The sequence below is a fragment of the Camelus bactrianus genome, chromosome 17, assembly GCF_048773025.1.
Source record: "Camelus bactrianus isolate YW-2024 breed Bactrian camel chromosome 17, ASM4877302v1, whole genome shotgun sequence".
Lineage (NCBI taxonomy): Eukaryota > Metazoa > Chordata > Mammalia > Artiodactyla > Camelidae > Camelus > Camelus bactrianus.
This window is the reverse complement of record NC_133555.1, coordinates 42,166,341-42,192,327: the sequence shown is the minus strand read 5'-3', so window position 1 is coordinate 42,192,327 and position 25,987 is coordinate 42,166,341. Positions and strand designations below refer to the sequence as shown.

The following is a 25,987-nucleotide window of genomic DNA, read 5'->3' as shown; positions in this document are numbered from 1 at the left end:
GGGACCCTAGGTGGCAGGTACACGTGCAAAAGTAATGGCCCTGGCTGCCTGGGAGACCGTGGCCCGGCACACCCCTTCGCTGGGCCTCCCTTACCTAATCTGTGACATGATGAAATGTATGATTGGGGCGGGGGGTGCTTCTAACAACCCTGTGATTTAAACACATGGAGGCTGTTCTCAAGCAGTTAGAAGAGGATAGTGTCTGAGGTCATGAACTGGCCACTTGGACCCCAGACTTGCTTACTATTCCTACACTGTTTCCAGAGCTTAGATCAGAACCTACATGTTTTATTGGTGGGAGCATGAGTTGGGGGAGGAAGCAGGAACTTGATCTTGCTGGAATTGGTGGCTGGGTTAAGAATGCTCAACTCCAGTGTCTCTGAGGGCCAGAGCACAGTGAGCCCAGCTGTCAGCTGTCACCATCCCTCCCGCCCTGCAGCAGGTTCCAGGCTGTGCTGCTGTGTGGAGGAGCGGCAGGGCGGTGTGGCGGGTGGGCCACCTGAGGCCACACGAGGTGGGAGTGAGCCTGTGAATTAATTCTGTGCAGCAGCCCTGGCCTCTCTGCCCTGAGCCATCTGGGAGATGTGCAGTGCTGACTACTAGGCAGGAAGTATGTAAGGAATGTGTGATCCCAAATCTGTTCTAAATCTTTCTTTAACACCCAAGATCATCACGGAGCCAGGACCCTGGGGAAGGTCAGGCAAAACTGGTTTTTGGTTAAACCAGACTCTGGGTGGGGTGGGGGCAAAGCTGGGGAACCACCCACCAGCTCCCCTCTCCACACTTCTGACTGCTCTGAGCTTACCAGAAAGCTAGCAGATCAGGGACCCAGGCCTTGCAGAGAGTTGTAAACAGAACCACAGAGAAGTGTTTGGGGTTGGAGACGTCTATCTAGATGGTTATGGGGTGAGATTTTTACTAAGGCGCCCCTATTTTCTCCTAAAGTCTCTCCCACGTGGTCTTGGGTCAGATTCCCCAGAAGCAGAACCTGAGGCAGGGATTTGGGAGCATGCAGTCTAATGAGGCTGTGCTCTTAAGAGAAACCTATAAGGAAGTAAAGGAAAGGGACAGGCCTGAGCAAGGATGTGGCCTCAGCTCAAGTCTATCCTTGGCCTGAGGCAGGGAACTCTGGAGCATACATCACACAAAAGGGCTGTCTTCTCCATGAGGTAAGGGGCTGGCCTTTCGTACCCCTTATTAGTCGGCCATTGGCCGACTGCAGGGTGTGGAAGGGGAGTGTACCCTTGTTGAAGGAGATGCCCTCCAGCTGTGGACGGTTCTCTGGAGAAGGCTGCAGCGGATGTGAGATGTTAGCCGTCTTTGTCCCGTCAGCTGGGGAAGGGGCAGCCGTTACAGAGCGATCTGGGCAGAGCTTACAGTGCCCGCTACCCCTATACACACAACCTGCTGGCAACACTGCCTCTTTGGATGCTTCTTTTGAGGTTAAACATGGACTTCTTTCAAAACACAAGTGCCCTGGAGGGTGGCTGGTGTGTCCTACTGGTCACTGATACTTGTAGCAGGCTCTGGGGAGTGAGGGGAGAGACCGAGAGGACCCTGTGTGTCTAGGTGGTGGGACTGGGTGGAGGGGCTGGCGTGAAGAGGGGGTGTGAGGAAGGTAAGGAGGAGAGGAGGTAGGATGAAGAGCGGGGCAGGAAGCTGGTGCCTTCTGCCTTGACTGAGAAGTAGAAGTTGTTGTTCTTTCCTGATAGTGAAATGGGACCAAGAGGGCAGGCTGGGGACTCAGTAAGTCAGGGTATTGTGATAATCCCTTGATCATTAGTTTTCCGTCCTAGTAGTACTGTGCTCTCTTGGGTGGACACTTGCTGGCATAATAATCTAGTGTGGTGGGTGTGGTCCAAACTCGGGGTGCTGGGAGTCATTTCAGGGTGGGTACTCTGCTTGTTTCATCTCTGAAGTGACCCAGTGAGGTAGCTGCCTACTCTGTTCAGCATGTTGCTAGCCTTGGGTATCCCTTCCACAGTGAACCAACTCTCATTCCTACAGATCCATCAGTGGCCCAGACTGGGCTTCTTTAGTGAAGAGCATCTTAGAACCTTTACTGGCATTTTTCAATTCAGGCAACCTGATCAAAGCCAGAGATGCAGAGACAAATTAGTATGGAAATACTGTTCTTGGTCACTTACGTTCAAGAGGGCCAACCAAGCATAAATATTTATGTCTGTACTTCCTGAGACCCCATTACAGTGATTATCAGTGAGTAAATCAGAACAGGGAGGTTCTGTGGGGGGAGGAGCATCAGCCAATCAGAGAGTCTGGGAACTTTCTGGAGTGAGTAAAGAAGAAGGAAGAGTGTTGGTGGGTGAACCTTGCAGTCTGCAGAGGGGCTGGGGGCTGTTGACTGACCCATGGGTCCAGAATGGCTGCCTCCATGGCCAGGCCAGCAGTTTCAGAGGGGTGCAAGAGTGAGAAGTGAGGCTGGAAACAGGGAAGAAGGGTGTTAAGTGAAGGTTGGTTTGTGGAAGAGTTGACTTTCTACCCCTGTCCCCACCCCTAGCTACTTTAAACACGCAGAATAGCAAGAAATAAGGCATTTTCTTCTCTAAAGAACTAAATAAACTGAGATAGTGTAGGTGGGTTGTTTCCCCAGAGGAAAGCCTTACTTCTTCTGGCATTTGGAGCCTCCAGTATAGGAGCTAGCTCCCCCTTCAACCATCCACCCAAACACCCACAGATTTTCCAGTCAGCCCTTTTACCTTGTTCTTAAATATGAACGGACAACCAAGGAAACCTGAAATTAAAGGGAAATGTGGTACATGAAGGGGGGAAAAAAGACCAAAATACACCTACAGAATAATTGACTTAGAAGGAAATAAATTATTTAGGGAATGGAAGAGATACAAAAATTTAACCAACTTTATTTAACTGTATGTAATAAACACAAGGAGATTTAAGAATGTATTCCATTCATTAGAAAGTGGTTGGAATTCTATTTCATTTTAAAGGAAGGATCAGAAGGACAAGGAAAGTGTTCTTGAAAATTAACAACAGCATTGTAGAGCCAAAAATTTAGTGGAATATAATGATGAGAAATCTCCCAATAAGCAAAGCTAACATGAACAGAGGAGAGCTAAGGGATCAATCGACAAGGTCCTATATCCCAGTAATAGGAACATCAGAACAAGTAAACAGAGAAAATGAAAAAAAAAATTATGAGAAATAATGGAAAAATTTCTCAGAGTTAAAGAGGACACTTTTCTAATCTAAAGAACCCACCAACTTACAAGTTATAAACTAAGAATATCCTAGCTATGTCATTTTGAAATGTCACTACACCTAAGAATTAAGGAAGATCCTGAGTGCTTCTAGGACAGGGAGTCCAGGATGGTGATAGTGGGGGCTATGTGTCCACTTACAACATATTTAGAGTCATACTAAGTCCATTAGACTCCTTATTAGCAAGATTAGAAAGTAGCATATGATGAAATAAGGGCTTCAAAGTTCTGAGAGAGAGTGATTTTGAAACTAGAATTTTATGCTTAGCCTAACAGTCAAGTGTGAAGTTGAAATAAAGCCATTTTCTGGTCACACTGCCCAAGGCAATCTACAGATTTAATGCAATCCCTATCCAATTACCCAGGACATATTTCACAGAACTAGAAAAAATCATAATAAAATTCATATGGAACCATCAAAGACCTAGAATTGCCAAAGCATTACTGAAGAGAAAGAAAGAGGCTGGAGGAATAACTCTCCCAGACTTCAGACAATACTATAGAGCTACAGTCATCAAGACAGCATGGTATTGGTACCAAAACAGACATATAGACCAATGGAACAGAATAGAGAGCCCAGAAATGAACCCACAAACTTTTGGTCAACTCATCTTTGACAAAGGAGGCAAGAATATACATTGGAATAAAGACAGTCTCTTCAGCAAATGGTGTTGGGAAAACTGGACAGCAGCATGTAAAACCATGAAGCTAGAACACTCCCTTACACCATATACAAAAATCAACTCAAAATGGATTAAAGACTTAAACATAAGACAAGATACAATAAACCTCCTAGAGGAAAACATAGGCAAAACATTATCTGACATACATTTAAAAAATTTTCTCCTAGAAGAAATAAAAGCAAGAATAAACAAATGGGACCTAAAGAAAATTACAAGCTTCTGCACAGCAAAGGAAACCAGAAGTAAAACAAGAAGAAAACCTATGGAATGGGAGAAAATTTTTGCAAGTGAAACCGACAAAGGCTTGATCTCCAGAATATATAAGCAGCTCATACGACTCAGTAAGAAAAAAATAAACAACCCAATCCAAAAATGGGCAGAAGACCTAAACAAGCAATTCTCCAAGGAAGACATACAAATGATCAAAAAGCACATGAAAAAATGCTCAATATCACTAATTATCAGAGAAATGCAAATCAAAACTACAATGAGGTATCACCTCACACCAGTCAGAATGGCCGTCATTCAAAAATCCACAAATGACAAATGCTGGAGAGGCTGTGGAGAAAGGGGAACCCTCCTACACTGCTGGTGGGAATGCAGTTTGGTGCAGCCACTATGGAAAACAGTGTGGAGATTCCTCAAAAGACTAGGAATAGACTTACCATATGACCCAGGAATCCCACTCCTGGGCTTGTATCCAGAAGGAAATCTACTTCAGGATGACACCTGCACCCCAATGTTCATAGCAGCACTATTTACAATAGCCAAAACATGGAAACAGCCTAAATGTCCATCAACAGGTGACTGGATAAAGAAGAAGTGGTATATTTATACAATGGAATACTACTCAGCCATAAAAACCGACAACATAATGCCATTTGCAGCAACATGGATGCTCCTGGAGAATGTCATTCTAAGTGAAGTAAGCCAGAAAGAGAAAGAAAAATACCATATGAGATTGCTCATATGTGGAATCTAAAAAACAAAAACAAACAAACAAACAAAAACAAAGCGTAAATAAAGGACAGAAATAGACTCACAGACAGAGAATACAGACTTGTGGTTACCAGGGGGGTGGAGGGTGGGAAGGGATAGACTGGGATTTCAAAATTGTAGAATAGACTACACTGTATAGCACAGGGAAATATACACAAAATGTTATGATAACTCACAGAGAAAAAAATGTGACAATGAGTGTGTATATGTCCATGAATAACTGAAAACTTGTGCTGAACACTGGAATTTGACACAACATTGTAAAATGATTATAAATCAATAAAAAATGTTAAAAAAAAAAAATAAAGCCATTTTCCAGACAAGAAGGGACCCAGAAAGTTTACCTCCCTGGTATATCCCTGCCAAGGAAATCATCTGAGATGCACTCCAACAAAACAGAGGTGACAACTAGGAGTGAGGTGTGGGATGCAAGAACTAACTCCTAGAAGTCTGATGACAAATTCCAGGATTACAGCTGTGTGGCAAGTCTAAAAAACAGTGATCAATTTAAAACGGGATCAATGAAACTTCAAGGAGAATGAAGCCAGCCATAGACAGAATGACAAGAAAGTAGCAAGTATTCAGGATACAGTGTAGATGGGATATATTTTTTCCCTATGGATAAGAAAAAACAAACAAACAAACAAACAAACAAAAAAACAAAGGCAATCAAGAACTCCCAGAAAAATTAAAATATGGAAAATATGTCATGGTTCAAATACAAAACAAATTAAAATGCGGTGGGATTTTAAGCAAGTGGAAGAGTTTAGGGAAGAGAAGGACCTTACTACTAGAAATACTCTCCCTTAAATAAGAGTTGAGTATTCTAGGAGTTTAACGTCATACCTATAGAGGAAGATAATGTAATCATGACACCTATCTTGGCTCTACTGTGGACAGTAATCATGAGGTCATAATAACAGCACTATTTGTTAGTTTTCCGTATTTACAGTCAAGCCCAAATCAGAGCTATCGTTATCATATAAAATGCAAATGCCATTAAATTGTACTGAATAGAGGTAAAAATAGAACAGAAGTGGTTTTAATATCTTAATCTTTTAAATTGGTTAGGCAGGAGGGATTGTAAAACTTGATGAAACAAGACAAAGCTGTTTATTACTTAAAGTTGCAGAGGTTACCAGTAGAGCAGGGCTTCTTAAAGTGTGGTCGCTGAGCCAGCCGCCGCAGCCTCCCTTGGGATGTTGTCAGACATGAAAATTCTTGGACCTTACCCCAGACTGTTTGAATCAGAAACTTATGGGTGGGTCCCAGCAGTCTGAGTTTTAACAAGCTGACCAGGTGATTCTGATGCAGCTCACATTTGGGATCCACTGTATTAGAGGAGCTAAGTGTAACGATTTGGGAGATGGACAGGAGGGGGCCGCTATGCACGTGATAGCACTTCTTGTCTTTCATGGCAGAAATTCAGTAAGATAATGTCCAAATAGGGTAAGTCAAGAAGCAGTAGTGTCGGTGTGTTTTCTAGAGGTAGGGAAATGGTCATCAAAAGAAAGAGAAATGGACATGGGGAATAGTGATTCCCCTAGCAGGACTCAGTATAGGGAGGTGCGGGACAGGAGGCTTCTTTTTCAATCGTGTGATTCTTTGGTTGAAATTAAATGAAAAAAAATACTGTCTTTAGATTGGGAAGATTGTCCAGGAGCCTGAGAAAAATTATGGGAGAGCAATCCTTGCTTATTCTCCTTTTCCTGATCATGGGGAGGAAAGAAGATAATTTAATGACCTTCCTCCATGTGTCTTCCAGATGTTGGCTCAGTTTGAGGGGAAGAGAGATGCTGAGAGCTAGGCCCACTCCAGGAAGCAGAGCTGATTTTTAACTTGTGTGTGTGTGTATGTATATTTATGTGTGTGTATGTATATGTGTATGTGTATATATATATATACACACAGAGGCATATATATGTATATGAAAGTTTGTGTGTGTATAAAACAGCTCCACAAAGAGCGTCTCACCTCTTTCACAGCAAGGAATAAACTCATTGGAGCCCTTTAAGTCATGTTGCCGGATCACATTAGGATTTAAATGCCTTCCTCTCGCCAACTAAAAGGCACCGAGCCCATGCTGGTGCATAGGATTGTGCAACAGGGCGGGCTAAATTATGGCGATCTTTTAGAGTCAGGGTCCGCCCTGTTGATGGTCTAGTGCAGGTGGAAGAGCTGCACAGACAGTGCGTGTAACGTGGAGACAGTGGCTGGAGCATGTTAAGTACACACTTAGTGATGGATCCCAGGCTTTTGGCAGAGAATGGGAGTGAGTGAGGCAGGCAGGAGGCCCAGCCTTCCCTCTGCTAGATGAAGAATAGCCTTGGGAGACAGTGGGCTCCGAGCTAGATGCGAGGCTGTCTGAGTGAATAGTGGGGCTGCCACCAATGCTGAGGACCGATCAGGATTCTGGGCACCCGGGGACATCAGAGCCCTAACCCTGCAAACCTCCATAGGACCTAGAGCCTGATAAGCATACATTTCATCTTTAAACTTTAAGGAAATCAGAGACGTGCCTCTCTCTCCTCGGAGGATATTTGATACAAAAGCAACAAGAACAAAGAAAGTGTTTTATCCATTAACCAGAAGAGTATTTAAAAGGGATATAAATCCAAGGGCAGTTCAGTCAGTTGAGTGTCTACTACAGGTAAGACCTGGATAAAAAAGATCAATGAAACATTTCTGCCTTCAGTGAACTTACAGACAGTGCAAGACTAACTCATACAGAGCAGAAGGGGAGATTCAGATGCGTGTGTGTGAATTTCATTCCAGAGACTTTTTCCAGCTGAGAGGAGGGGATTCTCTGTGGAGAAGGGGTCTTTCGCCAGAGCCTTATGGAAGAGGTAGGATTGGACTCTTGGGCCGGAGGGCTCTTGACAGACCAGTAGGGAAGGGGGACTGATAGATGCTAACAATCTTCTACATGGCTTAACATCTGGAGAGGGGAAGGAGAGGGGCCACTGGGGCTGAAGGTACAGTCAGACAGTCTAAGGCCACTTGTTCACTGGCCAGGGAGTTGAACTGGGACTTGGATGGGACAGGAGACCATCACATCTTCTTGAGTGCAGGAGACCAGAGCCATGCCTCAAGGAGATGATCTGCCTGGGCTGGGGGAGCCAGTTAGCAGTTCTCACAGGAATCCCAGAAAGATCTTGCAAGTGAGTTATTAGAGGGTCCATCTGATTCACCTGGAGAGTTGAGTCATCAGTTTCTAGTTGGTGTCTGCTGCTGAAAGAGTATGAAACAAAACGAAACAATCTGGAAAGCCCTGGCTGGCCCGTGTGCAGGAAGGAAAGTAATGCTGTCATTGGACTGATCCCCGAAGGGCTCTGGTGTTTCCCTGTCAGATGAGCGTACCAATGGCTAAGACAGAGACCCTGTCCTCAAACCCTGTACACAGAGTAAAGCTCTGGAAATTATAACTGCTCTCACACATCTTCAGGAAGCCCCAGAGACCTGGCTAGGGCTGGACTTCCTGGTCACCCACCGTGGTAGACAGAACGGCCCCCAAAGATGCCTACACCCTAATTCCTGGAACCTGTGAAGACAACGCGTTACAGGGAAAGGGGACTGCGGCAGGCAAGCCCAGTATTTGTCCAGCTGGAGGTAGGAGAAACGAGGTGGAATAGGAGGTCAGGAAAGAGTAGAGAGATTTGAAGCCTTGGAGGGACCTGACCTACCGTTGCTGGCTTTGAAGTTACAGGTAACACTTGACAAGGAATGCAGACAAACTTAAGGGGCCGAGAGAGGGGGCAAGTGTCAACAAGGAAACGGGGACCTCAGTCCCACAGCCACAGGGAAATGAATTCTGCCAACAACCTGAATAAGCCCAGAAGAAGATTCTTTCCCAGAGCCTCCAGATAAGGGCCCAGATCCAATAAGATCTGGATTCTGGCTTTGTGAAATCCAGAGCAGAGAAGCCAGCTGAGTCCACCTGGACGTCCAACCTACAAAACTGTGAGATAATGAAGTTGTCATATTTTAAGCTGCAAAATGTGTGGTCTGTTTCGGCTGCAGCAACAAACGTGTACACCCCACACCTCAGAGAACCCCTGGCCTTCTGTCTTCCCCTGGCTTCTCTGCAGGAGTGGGCTTGGGAGTGAGAAGATGAGGTCCCAGGCCAGAACAAAAGGTACTCACCCAGTGACACAGGGCACGTCACCTACCTGCTGAGCGTCCCATGTCTCACCTGTCACGCAAGGTGCCATTGCCTCTGTCTCCATCCGGGTGGTTGGGGGGGTTACATGAAATAATATGTGAGAAGCACTGAACTGATAAGTCAGCATTAGATTTTGCTCTTTTCTTCCTGGGAAGGGCAAGTCAGCCAGTATCTAGAAGGCTCTGTCTCCTCCCTGGTGAGTGGAGGTAACAAGGTGGCTTCGTGGATTGTCATGAGGAAAGAATGAGGTAACCAGTGGGAGTGACTCTGACCAGGGCTCTGGAGGAAGCAGATGCTCCAGTGAAGCTGGTTCCTTTCTGCTGAGGGTGTGTCCAGTCTCGCCTGCTGTGTGGGTAGCTTCCCAGGGCAGGAGGCAATGGTATCTCAGGGTTCTGGCTGGTTCCACAGATGGGCCTCTCATGATCTTTAGGATTGGCAGGCCCAGAGATGCCCCTTTGTCCCAGACAGGGAAGACAGAACTCAGGAACCAGCTGTACCACCCTAGGCTCAAATGGTACATGGATCCCTCCTCTTTGCTCCATCTCTGCTGCCGCCACTCTAGTTCAGGCCACCAGCATTTCTTACCTGGACCAGATCACTTCTCTGCATAACACTTCCCCAGAAATAGCTTCCCTCTGCCCTGAGAAGAAAATCCAGACTCTTCCTAAGGCCCATAAGACTCTGCACAATGGGCCTCAGCCTCTCCAGTATCATTTGATGCTACCCACACTGCACTCCAGTCAACCTTAGACTTATCAAGCCCTTTCCTGTCTCGGGCCCTTTGCACGTGCTGATACCTCTTCTATAGTGGCCTTGCTATGCTTTCCTCACAGCTAGTTCTTCATTCTTTAGGTCTCAGTCTAAGTATCACTCAGAGAGCCATCCCTCACCTACCCTGTATTCCCTGGCTTGGCTGACTATTTGATTCCTTCATGACATCTAGCACAATTATTACTGTTTTTTTTCTAATTGCTTTTCTGTCTCCCTCACTAGAATGGAAGCCTAGTGAGGGCAGGGATCTATTTTATCTTGTTAGCTGTTGATCCCTAGGGCCTAGTGCAGTTCCTGGCCCAAAGAGGATGCTCAGTGAAAAGAGCCCTTCTCAAAGAACACAAGGCCGGGTCCTCCTGCAGAGATTGGATGTCATATCCGAATTTATTCACTGACAGATTCAGCGAAGCTGTATAATTAAAAGAAATGCGCTCCATGAACTCTAAGATTTCCTGCCAGGCAGGAGAGCAGCGTGTGTGATTTAAGGGTCAAAGAACAAGATGGAAGAGAAGAGGCACTGGCTATGTTGAGAATACTCACTTTTGTCATCTCGCAGGTGAAAAGTGAACTATTTTACTCTTATTTTAATTTTTCACTACTTTGAAGCCATAGACTTTGAACCTCCATTGTGCTGGAAACCATCACCATCTGGTCCTCCCACCCCAGACCCTCGATGCCTGGGGGTGTGGGATTCCAGCTCGATGCCCAGGCAGACTCACTATTTGTTCAGCCTGGACATTAGGTCATGCTTTCCAGGCTAAGGTGCCCAGCTGGCTTAAAATGCCGTTATTTACAGCCCTACAGTTTATTTTCATTATCATATATAAAGTCTCTGCAGAAGGTTGGGAAAAGCTGAGAGGTTGGCAGGATGGAAGGAAAGAGAGCAGAATAACTCCAGACATCAGAGCCAGACAAGTCTCAGAGACCATCCGACCTGGGGGGTTCCAGAGCGCACACGCGGATTGACGGGAACAGTTTGGCCTAGCGGAGGAGTGGGGGACAGTGAGAGGAAGAGGTGTTCACCCCTATCCCTGTTTCAGCCAGATCAGTCCTACTTTTATAGGCATCAGCTGTTTGGCACCCGCTTCCGGCTAATCTTTTCAGAAAGGGCATTGCGGTGAAACGTGTGAAACCATCTAGTTTCAAGAGGGAAACAAGTACATACTTCATCACTACTGACCACAGAAGTCTGGCTGCGTCTGTGTCTCAGGCTCCCCCCCACCAGGTTAACCCAGAGAACAAAGGAGAGGATGCACCTGCCTGTCAAAGCCTGGACTGGACTCCTAGTCACCTGTTGGATTTTGACACTTTCTTCTTCAGTGTTATACTTTATCTTTGCAAGTTTTTTTTTCAGCGTGGGGTTCTTTTATTGAGTAATTTTTTTTCTTTTTTATATTCAAAAAAGATTTAATACCTATCCTTATCAAACTCTTCCAAAAAATCGAAGAGAAGGGAACACTTCCTAACTCATTTTACCAGGCCAGCGTTACCCTAATACTCAAATCAGACAAGGACAAGACAAAAAGAAAAAGAAAGAAGGAAGAAAGGAAGGGAGGAAGGAAGGAAGGAAAGAAAACTAAAATTATAGGCCAATATCTGTGATGAACATAGATGCAAAAGTCTTCAACAAAATATTAGCCAACTGAACTACAACCATTATCTTTGCAATTTCTGGGAAGAGTATGTTCTACCTTTTAGAAGAAAATAGGGGTTTCCCCCTAGTCTTCAGCCTGTTGGGTTATCCTTTATTGTCCTGAGGTATTGAAAACCTCCTCCACCAGCACGTGGATGTGTGAGCGAGGGCACGTGTCCAGTGGACAGCCTCTAGCTAGGGAAGAAATATGCACCCTTGTTATCTTCTGAGATGATTCACGAAATCAAAGGCCAGGCACTTGCTACTGGAAGTTACACCTGAGGCCCAGTCAGGTGATGTTCTTGCAGACAAGTGAGGAGAGGTCTCGCTGGCATCCTCTCCAGTTTGGGGCCATCTTTCTCACTCTCAGTTGCCTGACTACCTCTGACTTAGAAGCTCAACTGACAGAGTCTTCCTTTCTCTGATAGCACCAGCTCCTTTATTTGAATTTGTTTCTGTTTTCTGGATCTTGTGACTAATGACCAGCAGCCTTTTTTTTTTTTTTTTTTTTTTAATGAGTGGAACATAGAACACAAAAGATTCCAGTGTAAAAATCAAGGGAAGGAAATTCTGGTTCTGGAGAGCAAGGAGATTCCCTAGAGGAGACTTTAGGTTGATATTAAAAGTCAGAGGTTGTCAAAGGGACACAAAATGTGGCCTAGAAAAGGCCACCCAGTCCCAGGCAGACCTGGAGAGGGGACAGGGAGGGTCCAGAGGCCAGGTGCAGACCCAGGTGGTCCAGCGCCTTTCTGAGCAGCTCAGCCTCCCACTCCGTTCTTCACGGAGGTTGAACTAGATTATTGAAATGCTGTCTTTAAAAGGCAGAGGGGACTGTTCTCTAAACTGCAGGGCCATGGGTAAACCAAAGGATGCCCAAAGGCACAAGAACTCATGACTTCCAATCTTTCCATTGAGGCAGGAAGCCAAATTGGTATCATGTTTTTGTTTAGAGGGAGACCAACAGGACTGTTTCTCCTCCCGTGATTTCAGAATCTGAAAGGACAATGTATACAGTCCCTGAGATCAAAGGGATTTCTCGGCTTTACTTTTCCAGAGTATTTGTCTTTCATTTATTCTTGTGGACCTGCTGTTCTTTAAAAAACAAGTCTGTCTGTATAACCTGATTTTAAATACCAAGCTATGAGACTTCCCCTCCTTCCTTTGAGTGAAGGACTCAATAGAGCTGAAATTCCTGGGACCACCCTGAGCTCTTTTAAGGGGCCACATTAAGGACAATGTTGAACTCTGGAAAAAGCATTAAGAAAGAATTGGGAAGGAGAAACCTCTTACCCTCAGGTCATAGCATTTCCACATATACACGTTTAATACTATGCTAGGTGCTGGGGGTTGCAGACATGAATTACATATGGCTGGGACCTCTGGGAACTTGTGTGGGACTGTGGGAGAAATAACAGCTCAGAAATGGCCCTCCTGCTCTCCAGCAGAGACCTTCTGCAAAGTCAGATCGCCTGTCAGGAAACGTCTTGCTCATTTTAGCTTGAAAATAGCCTTGGGGTGGGATTTGAGAAGCATTTATTCCCACCCAATCCAATTGTTCTGTTTTCTCAGGCCTCCGCATGGGACTGGGTTGCCGTAGCAACCCCATAAACAGTGTCTAACCTATGTCAATGATTACATATATTTTTAAAGCTAGTATCACCAAGTCCAAGAAACTGTCACTTCTCTGAACATGGCAGCTGGACTAGACGAGGGATCCTACCTCCTGCTAGATCAGGAGGGAAGATTCTTTCCAGAGCAGATCTGGGTGGGAGAAATGGGCACCCCTGAGGCCTGAGCAGCTGGACAACTGCCTTTCTGAAGTCAGCCTTGGTCAGGGCAGCCACAGAGCTGCCAGCCCTGAATCACACGTACCCAAGGCTGCCCTGGCCTTGGTGGCCATGGCTTTGTGAGAAAAGCACAGCCTTCTGTGAACTGTCTGAGAGATGTTTTTCAGTTCCTCAGGAAACAAAAACGGTCATTTGCCCAGAGAGGTGAGTCCAGGTCCCAAGTACAGGAACTGTGAATTTCAACTTTAGTCTCCGTCTTGCCACTCAGATCTCTTGACTTTCTGGGATCTTGATGTTTTACCTGGGAGACAACTTCATTCCCACCTGGGGAGGGACTTGCCTAAGCCAAGGCTTTCCCTGGGCTCGGAATGCACGCCCTCTCCCGTTCACACCACTGCCCAAGTTAGGGGAGGCCCTTGGGTTCAGGAGCATCCCGCTAAATCTGTGGCTGTGTCACAAACTACACCAAGACTGCGTGGCCTAAAATAACAGCAATCCTTCATTTTGTTCATGAATTTGAAGTTTGCCAGAGAGACAGCTCACCTCCGCCCAATGAGTGTCAGCCAGGGCAGCTCATTGGGCCACGATGGCTCCCTCATGCGGCCTGGGGTGGATGCTGCCTGTGGGTTTCTCTCCACATGAGCCCCTCCGGGGATGCTCAGGCCTCTGTGCAGCAGAGTAGTGACGTTCCAGGAGCAAATGTCCCAGGAGAACTCAGGGGAAGCTCTATGACTTTTTCTGACAAGTCTTCGAAATTGCACAGCTCTGCTTCCTCTGCAGCACAGATCCACCCAGAATCAAGGGGTGGAGCATCGACTCCACCCCCCTCCTGTCTGCGGGAGGAAGGTCACGTTGTGAAGAGTGCAATAGGAGATGCTGTGCGTTGGTTTTCAGAAAGTACAGTTGTCTGCACAGAGAGAAATTCACTCTGACTCTGTCTCCATGGTCTTCTTTCTTCAGCATCAACTAGACAACCCTCATGGCGCTCCTTCTTACACACTGTAGTTGTCACTCACATTTGCTGGTGTAAACAGTGACACGGGTGCCTAAAACAAAAACAGTGGAAGAGCCACAGACTCCCACCCCTGGATTAACAGGAGTGTCACTGATGTGGTTCTTTTCATTTTATCAGTGTAGAAATTGAGTTCTGGACTAACTTCTAAGTTTGTGCTTTACTTTTTCTCGATAGTTTATTCCTAATTTTAGCTGGTCAGTGTAAGCATTCTCCTAATGTGTGTTTGTGTAGGGGTGTGTGTGTGTGAGAGAGAGAGAGAGAGATTCAGTCCTTGCCTTTGGCTGGATGGAAATTCAGCAGCACTGGAAGACTTAACAGCTAGAGAAGCTAGTTTGAGGATCAGGAAATAGAGCGCAGAGTATAAGGAAAGTCAGACCAAGGACAAAGCTTTTACAAATCCCCTGGTTCCCCCTGGGGAGGCTCTGCACTTGCCTGGAGCTGAGGGACAGGTGCTTTGGTTGCAGACTGCAGCTTTGGTGTTGGTGAGCAGTGTATTTTGCATTGGCCCACACTGGGGCATCCATCACTGAGTTCCCCATTTCAGTGTTAGCCCATCTCTCAGAGCACGTGTGGTCCTCCAGTGTGGAGTGGGCGGCTTCCGCACGCCGAGCTCTGAGGGCAGGCACAGGGGTGAACAAGACCAGTATGGTCCCCGTCCTCATACAGCATAATTTTAGCAGGGGAGACAAACAGGAAATACATCATGATACAGTGAGTTAGTGACGATCACAATGAGCAGTAGAAGGAAAAATGCACGAACTACAAGAGCTGACGGTGGAAGCCCAGACTTGTCAGGGGCTCAGGGATGTGGTTTTAATTTGCTTGTTGAAGGATGAGAGGACACGTACCGGGTGAAGTAAGTGGAGGAATTCAGGATCAGCTTGTTGGGGGGCCCTGGGGTAGGAAGTGGCCAGGGCTGTCTGAGGGGCAGCTGGCACGAGAGAGACGGAGCTGAGGAGGGCAAGGACCAGATCTTGCTGGATTGCGTGCCCCGGGATGGATGTAGGTCACTTCTTCCATGTCAGCTGCCCCCTGCTCCCCACCCCACCTCCAAAGGCGGGGAGTCAAACTGTCTCTCTTGCCTGTGAAATGAGAGAGACACTTCTGAGGAGGAGCCTGTCACCAGGGGCAGAGCTAGGTTCAGCGGGGCCTGCAGCTTACATGATTTGGGAGGAGAGCTTCTATTGGAGAAAAAGAAAGTGGTATTACGAATAGAAAGTTAGGTGCAAGATCCTGGTGGCTCAGAAAGGGCCCTTCATCCTTAAAGGTTCCTTAGCTTGATGGTAGAGCCACCTTTGTTGTTTTCACCTCCTTCCTAACCTCAGAAAGCCTTCTCTCACCTGAGATGTTTGCGCAGACCTCACATCCGCCTCCTCCTGTCTTCTCCATGACTGAGAAGGCAAATAAAGCACACATGCCGTATACTGAAATCTCTTGGAAATTTGGCTCTCTCCTTGCCCCCAGTAGTGGCCAAAAGAACATGGGAGTGTCCTCTTTTTGCCCAAGACTTTCATGAGTTTTTCCCCCACGCTCAAGGCAGGGAATGTTGGCTGGGACACGCTATTCTTTTGGAAATGTGACACAGGAATATGAATTTCCATAGGCAGAACTATCCTGTCTGGTTGGGTCTAGACTGTTCTTTGGCCAGCACGTTTGCTGGAGTCCACGTTGACGTTCTGAGAAGCCGCCTGGCCTCACCCTGTGGGAGGGGAACGAATCACCTGGAACTGTGTTCAGTCCGGGGGCGGGAGGGATCCAGACCATGAGTGGTGACGACAGAGAAGTTGAATAGTGAATAAATTACAACTTAAAAAAAAAAAGGCAAACAGCTCTTCTCTCCAAAATCTTACCCAAGTGATCAAAGGCACCTAACGAGAGTGAAGAGTGTCTGTCAATGTGGACGCAGGGAGCCTGCTGGCCATAGGTCAGAAACATCAGAGAGGCTGAGAACAGACTGAGGGGAGGACCATAGAGAGAGGAAAACTCTAACTCATCCCAAAAGCTGCTCCTGATTCCCCAGCATCCTCCACAGGTAGACCCAGCTCAGGCACACGCCATGAGCCTTCTGGGAGGATGTCGGGTTTGGCCCAGCGAGCTTTAGGCCCTGGGTGAGGCTTTGGCCGTCAAGGCCCAGTCCTGATTAGAGAAAGGACACGCCAGCCCCATTAACTACTGGCTGCCCCTCCAAGATGTGAGAAGGGATCCCTTCAGTCTGTGGGGCACCCTCCGCTTCAGAGGCTAATTGCCTTTGACTTTTCCCTTTGGAACTAAAAATTACACCACGACCTCCTTGCTCAGGCAGAACCCATCTAAGATGCAGATTTTCTGCCTCCCTAAGACAGCAGAGGGCAATGACAAGACTGTAATCTAAATTCTTGACTCAACTGGTTTACGATTCACTCCTGAAAGCATTGAGAGTCTCACAGATGGAAAGAACACCTGCTGTGTCCCTTTCTTGAAAAAAAGACTTGGAGAAGCACTTGAGTAGCCCGAGAAATGAATCAGATAAAGGGGGTCCTTCGCGGTCAGGACCACCGCTGACGTGGGTTTTCCTTGTTAACGGCTCAGGACCCCTCGCCAGGCGGGGAGCTGGCTCCATGAAGGTCCCGGGCTTGAGGGGCTCGTGGGAAGAATGTCTTCTGATTTGGGCGATTTGACTGTCACTTGCTCATTTGCATCAAGCCCTGTCCTGACGCTGCTGTTGTGTCCCCCTCACAGACTGTTTTCGAGAGGAATTGCCGCTCCGAGGACTGTGCCGCCGACCTGCAGCTTGAGGGTCACCTGTTGCTCTCCAGGTAAGTCAAGGGCCCTTTCTCCACATCCTTCTGGGAAGCTGTTTGTCTTGACTCCAGACCCGAAGTCTGAATGTGCAGATTTCCCCACCGAAGAGGCTCAATATAGTTGTAAGTTACAATGAGAAGTTGTGGTTTTAAAAAATGAATATCATACAATAATTTTAATAACAGCTATTACTTTAGGGGGGGATAGTTTAGTTTCTGTTTTGTTTGCAACCACACATGTCTTATAATTTAGCCTGTATTTCTCATTTTCTTGAGTATTTGTTTTTGTATGGGGGTGGGATGTGTATTTTATATGTACTCATTGTGTGAAGTTGAACCATATGATGTTGCCAATATGGAACTGTTTGGGACAATCCATATGATTCGGTTTATTATTATATAAAGGACCTTTTTATTTTTTTCTCACGGCAGAGAGAGTGGCAGTGGCATCTGCTTTAACAACAAGTGATGGTTCTGGGGTGGGAGGGGGAGGAGAGGGGATACTGTCCCGATCCAGAGGGCAGATAGCCTCTGTACTGAAGCAGCTCTTTCTCCCACAGAACGTGAACCCCCAGCTGGAGGGGAACCACACAGAGGCCTCTGTTTCCTCTCGCTAACCTTTTATTGTAGACTTCTTTTATGATGAAGGTGCTGGTCCGGAGTCACTTAGCACATTTCAGAGAATGGGATCCTTTTGAGGCAATTCCTTCTGAAAGATTCTTTTAGCCTCCATATCACTTACTGCCATTTCTCAAAAACCATCATCCGTGTTACTTGTTCTCTGAGATGCCAAACTGTGTCCCTTAACTGTGAGATTTAAGTTTGGGTAAAATGAAAGAAATATCCCATCATGAACCAGGGACTATACCGGGACACTTCTACTTCTCATGATAAATAATCCATTATTCATCAAAAAGTAATGCTAAGATTCTTTTTCTTTTGTTTGTGCTTCTTGGGGGAAAGGTGATGTAAACCACCACCCGCTCCCAACACATACACACCCCAACACACACACCCCCAAACCTCTTAAATATTAATTGGCATTACTTTTACTTAGGACAGGTGTGGTAGATTAAAGAAACACGTTTTGCCAAGCTTGGAAAATTCTTTCTAACTGATGAGTGGATATTGGACTTTTTTAACATGAATGAGAAAGACCTCCTGGGATTATTAGAGAAACCAATTCTTAAGAAGGTTCGTAAGATATCAGATCATGACTTTTAGTTTTAGAAAGATCTTCCAAAAAGTGTTTTAGGGGAAATGTAACATGAAGCAGAAATACTTAGATTTGTTTTATCTTGAGGCAGACTGTAAATGTTGGAAATTTATTTTGGATCATAGAAAACTTCATGTGGTGGAAAAATACTCGTTTGCTCTAAGGTTAAATATTGGGTTAGGAAAGTCCTGATGTTTTCGCTGCATATTGGTCGACGGTCAAAGCCATCTCTGTTGCATTGTGTTCTTCATGTGTTAAGATGTAAAACCCAAGGCCCCTGGTCAGTAAGGTTCCTTGTGCCTAAAGCTGCCTCCACTGCCCCACCCGGGCTTCTCAAGGTTGTTAATGAGAACCAGGTCTTCTTTCTGGGCCCAGTGATCAATAATAGGAGAACAGCTAGTGTGGTGGCCAGGGACCAGTGTCTTGTATGTATCAGTTAGCTATAACCACAGAAAAATGCTGCGTAACAAACCACTCAAAACTCAGTGGCTTCAAAGAGCAGTCATTTATTCTCCTAGATCTGGAGACCAGCTGAGGGTTGGCTGGTGTAGGCTAGGTTCAGCTGGATCTGGGCTGACTTACGTATGAATCTGGGGCTCAACAGGGGGTAGATGGATCTCAGCTAGACTTGGGTGACCCAGTTCAACTCTGCTTCATGTGTCTTTCATTATTCTGCTGGAACCAGTGGGCTGGCCTGGTCGACTACTTCTCATGGCATGGCCATGGTGCATTAAGGCAAGCAGAGACCTGCAATGACCCTTAAGGCCTTGGCTCAGCCCTGCTGCATTCTTACTTCAGCCTTATTCTCTTGGTCATAGCAAGTCACATGACCAAGTGCAAAGTCAAGGGACTGGAGAGTCCTGCAGCAGAGGAAACAAATAGAGGGAGGGGTAGAAAATTGGAACCATAATGCAGTCTATTCTACAATGTAAGTAAGAGGGTAGCTCTGTCTCTTTCCTAGTGCCTTGTAGATTGGGTGCTGTTTCAACCTTTCTTGCAAGTTCATCTTCCTAGAGCTCAGACATGAGACCTAGAGACTGGGGGAGGAGATTTTCTGAATCTCCAAAGCAATATCTGTGGACCAAAGCTCCTCTCCCTAGGATGTGTTGTTTTCCAGGAGGCCCCTTGGTGTCTCAAAATAGACTTTTGGCTGGATGCCCCATTAAACAAACCTCCATGATACTCTTGGGCCCAAAGTCATCCCCAAGGGAGCCATCAGAGAAACATAAACTGATAATCAGATAAGTAGAGATACAAAACCAAGCTGAAGGTTTCAGTTACTTTGAAATTTCCCCAGATCTCTGTGCAGAGCCAGGGACACAGGGAGAGAAGGCACAGTCAGCAGACTGCTCATGGAAGCCAAGGTCTGAATTTGGTTTGACAAAGGCTTGGTGGCTTGAACCAGAAGTGAGCTGCTTTGGTTATTGTGTAACTTTCATGATTCAATATTGCCTAGGACGGGATGTGCATCCCTTCATTGCTCAAGTCAAGGAAGAACTGGGCACTAGGCTGCAGACATGAACAGTGTGTGGGTCCTGCTCTCCCGGCGTCCCTAGTGTGGCGGGGAGGGGACAGCTGGGTGATGTCAGTGCCTGGTCGGTGCTAGAGGAGAGGTAGGTAGAGGATCACAGGGCCCTGGAGCAGCTTCCAAGAGGAGGAACTGAGGGGAATGAGGAGGATCCAGGCATTCAGGACAGAGGGAGAGTGTGAGCAGAGGCAGGGAGGGGTGGAGGGCGGGATTCCCACACAGATCTGCAGGCATCTGGAGGGAAGGAGGCTGTCAGGAGGTCTTTTTGCTGTGAGTTTCTCTGCAGTAAACGTCTTTGCCACAAGCATTTTTGCTGCAAACCTCTTCGCTGTGTAACTAACTGGCTGTAAGGCAATTTTGTTGTGAAAGTAAAATAATAAATAAAGGAGTGTCATTAAACAGGATATAATGAAACATGACAAAGGGATAACGAAGTTTAAAAGACTTTATTGTGAAATACAAAATACTTGAATGGATTTAAAATGGGATTCTTTTCCCCATTCAGCATTGCACTTTTTCTTTTTTGGTAAAATTTCTTCCTCCTTTGGGAGAGATACCCAGTTCCAAATACTAAGATGCACGTTTGTAACTGAGCTCTGTGTTGTGAAAGCATCTGCACTATTGTGTGTTCCTGGCATGTTGTCACATGTTCGTTGATAGACGTTCCAAAATTCTATGGGAAATGTGGGCTCAACTCTGCACCTTCAAATCACCAAAGGTTTTGTAAGCTGATACGTTACCATTTTCTAGTACAGTATGCAGTCTGGCTTTGCCTTCTCTTATTTCATACTTCTGGTGAGTTTTGTCACCGTATTTTCTATCAAGTCAATATATAGGGTTGTTATCATCCATCATCCACTGCTTTAAGATCACCATGTCTACTTGTCACTGTATAGACCGTTATGAGAGCTATGATGTATGTAATATGAGTCCACCAGTTCCTTTACCTTTTATGGCAAAATTGCCTTATGGCCAATTCATTATGTGGTCAAAAAGTATGCTGCAAAAATGCTTGTGACAAAGATGTTTAAGGCAGAAATACTGGACACAGGTCAAGAGAACACAGTGAGATGAGGCAAGAGATGGGGAGAGAGAGGAGGAGACTGGATTGGAACACACCTGTGAGTTTAGGTTTCATCCTGAAGCCAGTGGTGGTGTAGCAGAATCATAGCATGCATGCATTTAACCTAGTAAGAGTGCAGGTAGGCACGCTGGAGGGAGGGGAGGGGAGAGAGAGAGAGATTGAGATGCTGTGGATCATTGGGTCATTGGGTTCTCTATTCTGCTGAGTGAAAGTATGACTTGAATTTTGAGTCAGCCACTCTCTCCATCACCTCAGTTACTACACCACCGGCTCAGGTTCGTGGAGCAGCCGCCCTCGGTCCCAGTGCAGGCGCATCCTGGGCAAGGCTGAACTTACGAGAGATGTTGTGTTGACCTCTGCCATGGTACCTCCCCAAGGGCTTCAAAAGGGCAGTTTGGACACAATTTTTGCCTTTCATGCTATCTTTAGAGCCTAGCTCTCCTGTTAGCTGTGATCCACTGTACTGAAAAGTTGAAGCAAAGGGAAAACAGAGAAAAATCCGTCCAATGACTGGGTTGACAGTGCAGTACAAGGCGCTTTGGTGGGGAGCAGCCAAGTGCCCACCGGACCGAGGAGCCATTGTCTTGAGAAGACAGAGGGGAAGACATCTGGGAGTGATTGGGTCACCCCGAGTGGCCAGGGATCAGGCCAGGAAATTCTGTCTCTGACTGGGGCTCATGGATGTTTTTATTTTTCTCTCCAGAGAGCATGAGTTCTGGCAGGTCTGTTGTCTCTTAAAACAATCAAGTCTTCAATTAAAAGTCCACAGTCTTTCATGGTCTTGAGCCTAGTTCCAAAACACACCATTTCCAAAATGTCCAGGAATAGGGAGGAAGGTCTTTAGATAGTTTCTTTAAACAGAACTGAAAATGCCATTTGTCAAATGATGCAACTATGTTTTGTTTCATCTGTCTGAATACTCAGAGTCCCTAAGAATATAGCACATGTGATGAAGATAAAGAAAAAGAAATACACACTATGGCAGTTGGATTTAAAAAAATTTTTTTGATGCCTCCCGTAGGAGACCAGTGGAAATTCAGTGCCTTCTGGCTAGCCAACTCCAATAATGAAAGAACTCTTAAGGGAGGTGAAAAGGCACAGTAAGCATTTTTATGAAGTTGGAAGAACCATCTAGTGGCCACATATAGTGGTCCTATGATTGTAGCCTAAGTCATGCTGGTACCGCAGTGGGGGTGGGGCCAACTGCATTTCCCAAAACCCTCGGCTGGGAGATGGGTCGCACCTTCCATGAAAGGCCAGCCTTCAAGAGGAGGGTTGCTGTGCCCAGAGCTGTTTAGAGTTTGAAACAAATTTTTCTCCTGCTCAAAAGTGGCAAAGCGGCCAGAATTATCAACTGCACAGCATCGGGTAGAAATAGAGTTGTCTTCTTTCATGAAGGGGAGAAGACCCCTGTTTATTGAGGACCGACCATGTACCAAGTATCCTATAGAGCCCTCGGTATCCATAAACACGCTGTAGTGTCTTACCAGCTGCACAACGATGGGCAAGTTGCTTTGCATCCCTGTGCCTCTGTTTCCTCATCTGTAAAATGGGAGACATAATAGCAACACCTTATAAAGTTGTTTTGAGCATTTAATGAATTAAAAAATATTTAAGTGTTTCCAAAAGCTTGGCCTATAGTGAGCACTCAGCAGATGAGAGCTAGCATTCTTATTTCATTTGATCATGTCCATGACACTGAGAAGTAAATATTATTACAATCTTTGTAGTGGGGAGGGTGCAGGGGCACAGGGAGGCAGGTTACTTGCTCAAGGCCTCATGGTTGGTAGAGGTGGGAGTAAAGCTGGGAATGTCCAGTTCTGCATCCTCTTCTCCTCTGCACACTGTCTGCTAATCAGCTGACCCTGGACCAGGAGTACCAAGGCTGGGGAGCTGGGGGGAAGTCCTCCTTTGTGTGAAAAGTCCCAATTCAGGAAGGAGGTGGCTGGGTGACAAAATCCACCCTCAAAGATGGCTTTCATCCGTCCCTGGTCACGTTCCCCCGGGGCTGTCTGACGTGTGAGACGCTGTTCAACAGCTTTTCTCTTTGGAGACAACAGCTGCCTGTCCTGTGGGGTCAAAATGAGTCTAAGCATGAAGTCATGGAAGTCTTCATCCACGTAGGCTGGGTTTTTCTCTCCTTGGAGGGCCTCAGATTTGACCATGAGCTTGTGGCTGGCAGGTCAGCAGTGACATCATCACTATTACTGTTATTTTATTATTGTTGTTATTGTTACTTTATGAAAGAAGGTGAGTGGGAGTGGATCAGAAACCTGGGGAAACTTTTGCTGTTGCCTGAATATTAGCCTTGTGATTCATTCTTTTTTTCCCCCTTCGCTGTCTGCCCCAGATCTGGGGAGGCGGGGAAGTGCTAAAGAAGTTTATTGATTGGGAGCAGCTGGCTTCTGTAGTTGTTGCTTCTGGAATCTCTGGAAACAGGAATGATTTTTTTCAATGGTATATTCTTGAAAGAAAGGGGACATGCTCTGAGGAATAGAGCATTTTGGATGAGAATCGAAGGTTTCCTTGTCCTCCGTCTCCTCTCTCCCTTGCTCCGACAGGGGTTCCCTAAAGAAGGCCGTAGGTGGTCTTTTGTCACTTTTGCCACGTTCTTTTGGCCAAAGCAGAGTCGTAGGGCCAACCAGACTCTCAGGACGGGGAGATAACTCTGCTCCCTCCCTGATGGGAGGAGCTGTGAGGCCATAAGACAAAGGATGTGAATGGAGAGAGACCGCCAGTCAGCCCATCATATGCAGCCTCCACAGGGAATTCAGGGAGCTTCGTCGTGCAGGGAAACGCTCGGCTCACACTACTGCATCTGAGGGGTGAAGGGGCTGGGGAGTTTGTACACCAACCATGGAGAGTCGTTGGTGGCGGTCTCCTCTGGGGTTGGGAGGGCAGGGACTGTCGGGTGGGCCCCTCCAGCCTGGGACAGCAGCCGAGTCTGGTTCTGCAGAAAGGCCCTGAGCTGCGGAGATTCAGACACGGGCAGCTGGAAGTCGAAACAGTCTGGGTCACGGGAGCCGGTGGCGGCATGGACGATGACTGCTGCACATGCTTTCTCAGAGAGTCTCAGCTGATAAGCTCCACCTGGAATATCCAGCAGGAGTTTTTATACCACTTACTGACACCGAGCCTTCTTCCCAATAACTTCCTGTTAATGCTTTCTTTCCACATTTCGCCAAACCCCTAACATTCTCCATCACTGTAACTACTTCCTCTCGCGTTTATCTGCATCTTGATCCTTTTCCCCTTCTCTTCTGAGCGGAACCACAGATTGCACACGCGCTGAAGGGCATTTGGCTGTAGCAAAAACCCCGTGAGCCGAGTACACGGGAGTACTGGGAGCTTTGTTCCTGTTTTCCTGAGGACAGCAGCAAAGGCAGGCGAGGGAGGAGTCCACAGCACATCCCGGGCAGAGGGGACCCGACCTCCGCCCCCTCCATCGTCCTGGGAGGGACCTGGGTGGAGCTGGGCCACGCAGCTGTGCTTCTTTGCAGCCCTGGCTCCAGCCCAGTGCCAGGATGAGCACAGACGGTGACTCCACTGTCCTCCAGAGTAACTCAGGCAGGGTGGGAACAAGCCCAGCCCGCAGGTTCTTTGTGATTGGCGGCTCTCACGGAGAGCATAGCATTTCAGGTGCAGAACGAGGAGCTGATAGGCGAGGATTTGAGTCACTTATCTGAGGTCAGAAAGAAAGTTCAATAGCAGTGGCTGGAAAAAAACCTGCCAGGAGGAGGTTCCTGAGGCCAAGTCCAGTGTTCTCGCCATTAGACCCATGGCCTCTGTCTTTAGATAGCTGTGGCAGCTTGAGGAGCCTGGCCTGTCTCTAGCTCCCACTGTGATGTGCTGCTAAGTGGGTGGAAGCAACAGTGGGAAATACCTTCCTATCTCAGGGAAGATCTAATCTGCAGTTTCCTAAATGGCCAACCAGCCTCAGTGGGAGGCTCTACCACACATGAGCAGCAGAGATCTATCCCAAGGAATATTGGATTTCAGGGACAGCCCTCTCCATGATGAGCAGACACTGACTGAGGTTTTCTATCTGGATGGTGAGAGATTGGGGAATCCAGAGAAGACCTTGGAGATAGAGCCAAGGGGTAACCATGGCAACCATAGAAAGAGGCTGGGACCATGCTCAGAGCTCCCTCCCCAGCCACCCGGGAAGACTGGCTCTCCCTCACAGGTGTCCCTAATAAAATATTATTTGGTAATACTTTTCTTGGCTTCCAAGCAGAGCCGACCATTGGAGGTTTTATGTCTAAGCACCTTTCCAGCAGGGCCACAATGATGTGGCAGTCATTTATCCTCTTGCTGAACCTTCAACCTGGGAGGACTTATCGAAAGAATGTGGCAACTAGATCCCTCACTTCTCTCAAATCAGGAGCTAACAGGGAGCCACGTGCCATTGTTTCTTTGCTAAGATCTTTGCAGTTTATTCTGTGGGACTGTGTTGCTGGTCCCCTGCCACGAACACTAGACTCACCCATCCAGGAGCAGACTTAGTGTGAGACAAGCCAAATTCTGCGCAGTTGTTTTGTTTGCTGCAGTAAATCCACCCCCCCACCCCCCGCACATAGTTTTCTTACACACACCCTCTTGTTTGCATCTCTCCCAACTTTGTTCTGAGCTGCCTGATACAACCTCAGGAGAATCAGAAAGTGGCCCTGCTTCTCTCCCAAGATGGAAAAAAAAAAAAATCAACCAAAGACCACTGTGGCTGAGGAGGGGTGGTCCCTGGGCTCCCCCAGGGCCAAGGAGCCAGGCTTGGGTAGAATATGAACTGCCCTTGAATCAGAGCCCGTTGCAGTTGCTCCGAGAGGGAAGGTCCTAAGTAAAGACCTTCTAGATTTTATGAGCCTTCCTCCCTGACTCCATTCCAGGTGATCTGGATCCAAAAAGGCTGGGTGGACACTGTTGATGCCACACCCAGATCCCTTTCAGTGTCACAGCTGCTGTTAAGTGTTGGCTGCCAAGGGCTCACAGCTGCCCTTCCTCTGGTCTGGAGACTGGCCCTTGCCTCCTGGGAGTCTCCTGGCCCGGGAGGTGACACCCACCCTGAGCAGCCCTCAGCCAATGACTGACTGATTTGG

General features: G+C 46.9%; 1 protein-coding gene across 1 annotated transcript in view; it reads left to right on the top strand.

Moving 5' to 3' along the window:
- The window catches only part of ITGA9 (integrin subunit alpha 9), a 314,996-nt gene that overhangs the window by 155,477 nt on the left and 133,532 nt on the right, over positions 1 to 25,987 (top strand). The window contains exon 17 of the mRNA XM_074345242.1: positions 17,005 to 17,081. Within this exon, the coding sequence (XP_074201343.1) occupies positions 17,005 to 17,081 (77 nt within the window). The remainder of the gene's footprint in view (positions 1 to 17,004; positions 17,082 to 25,987) is intronic.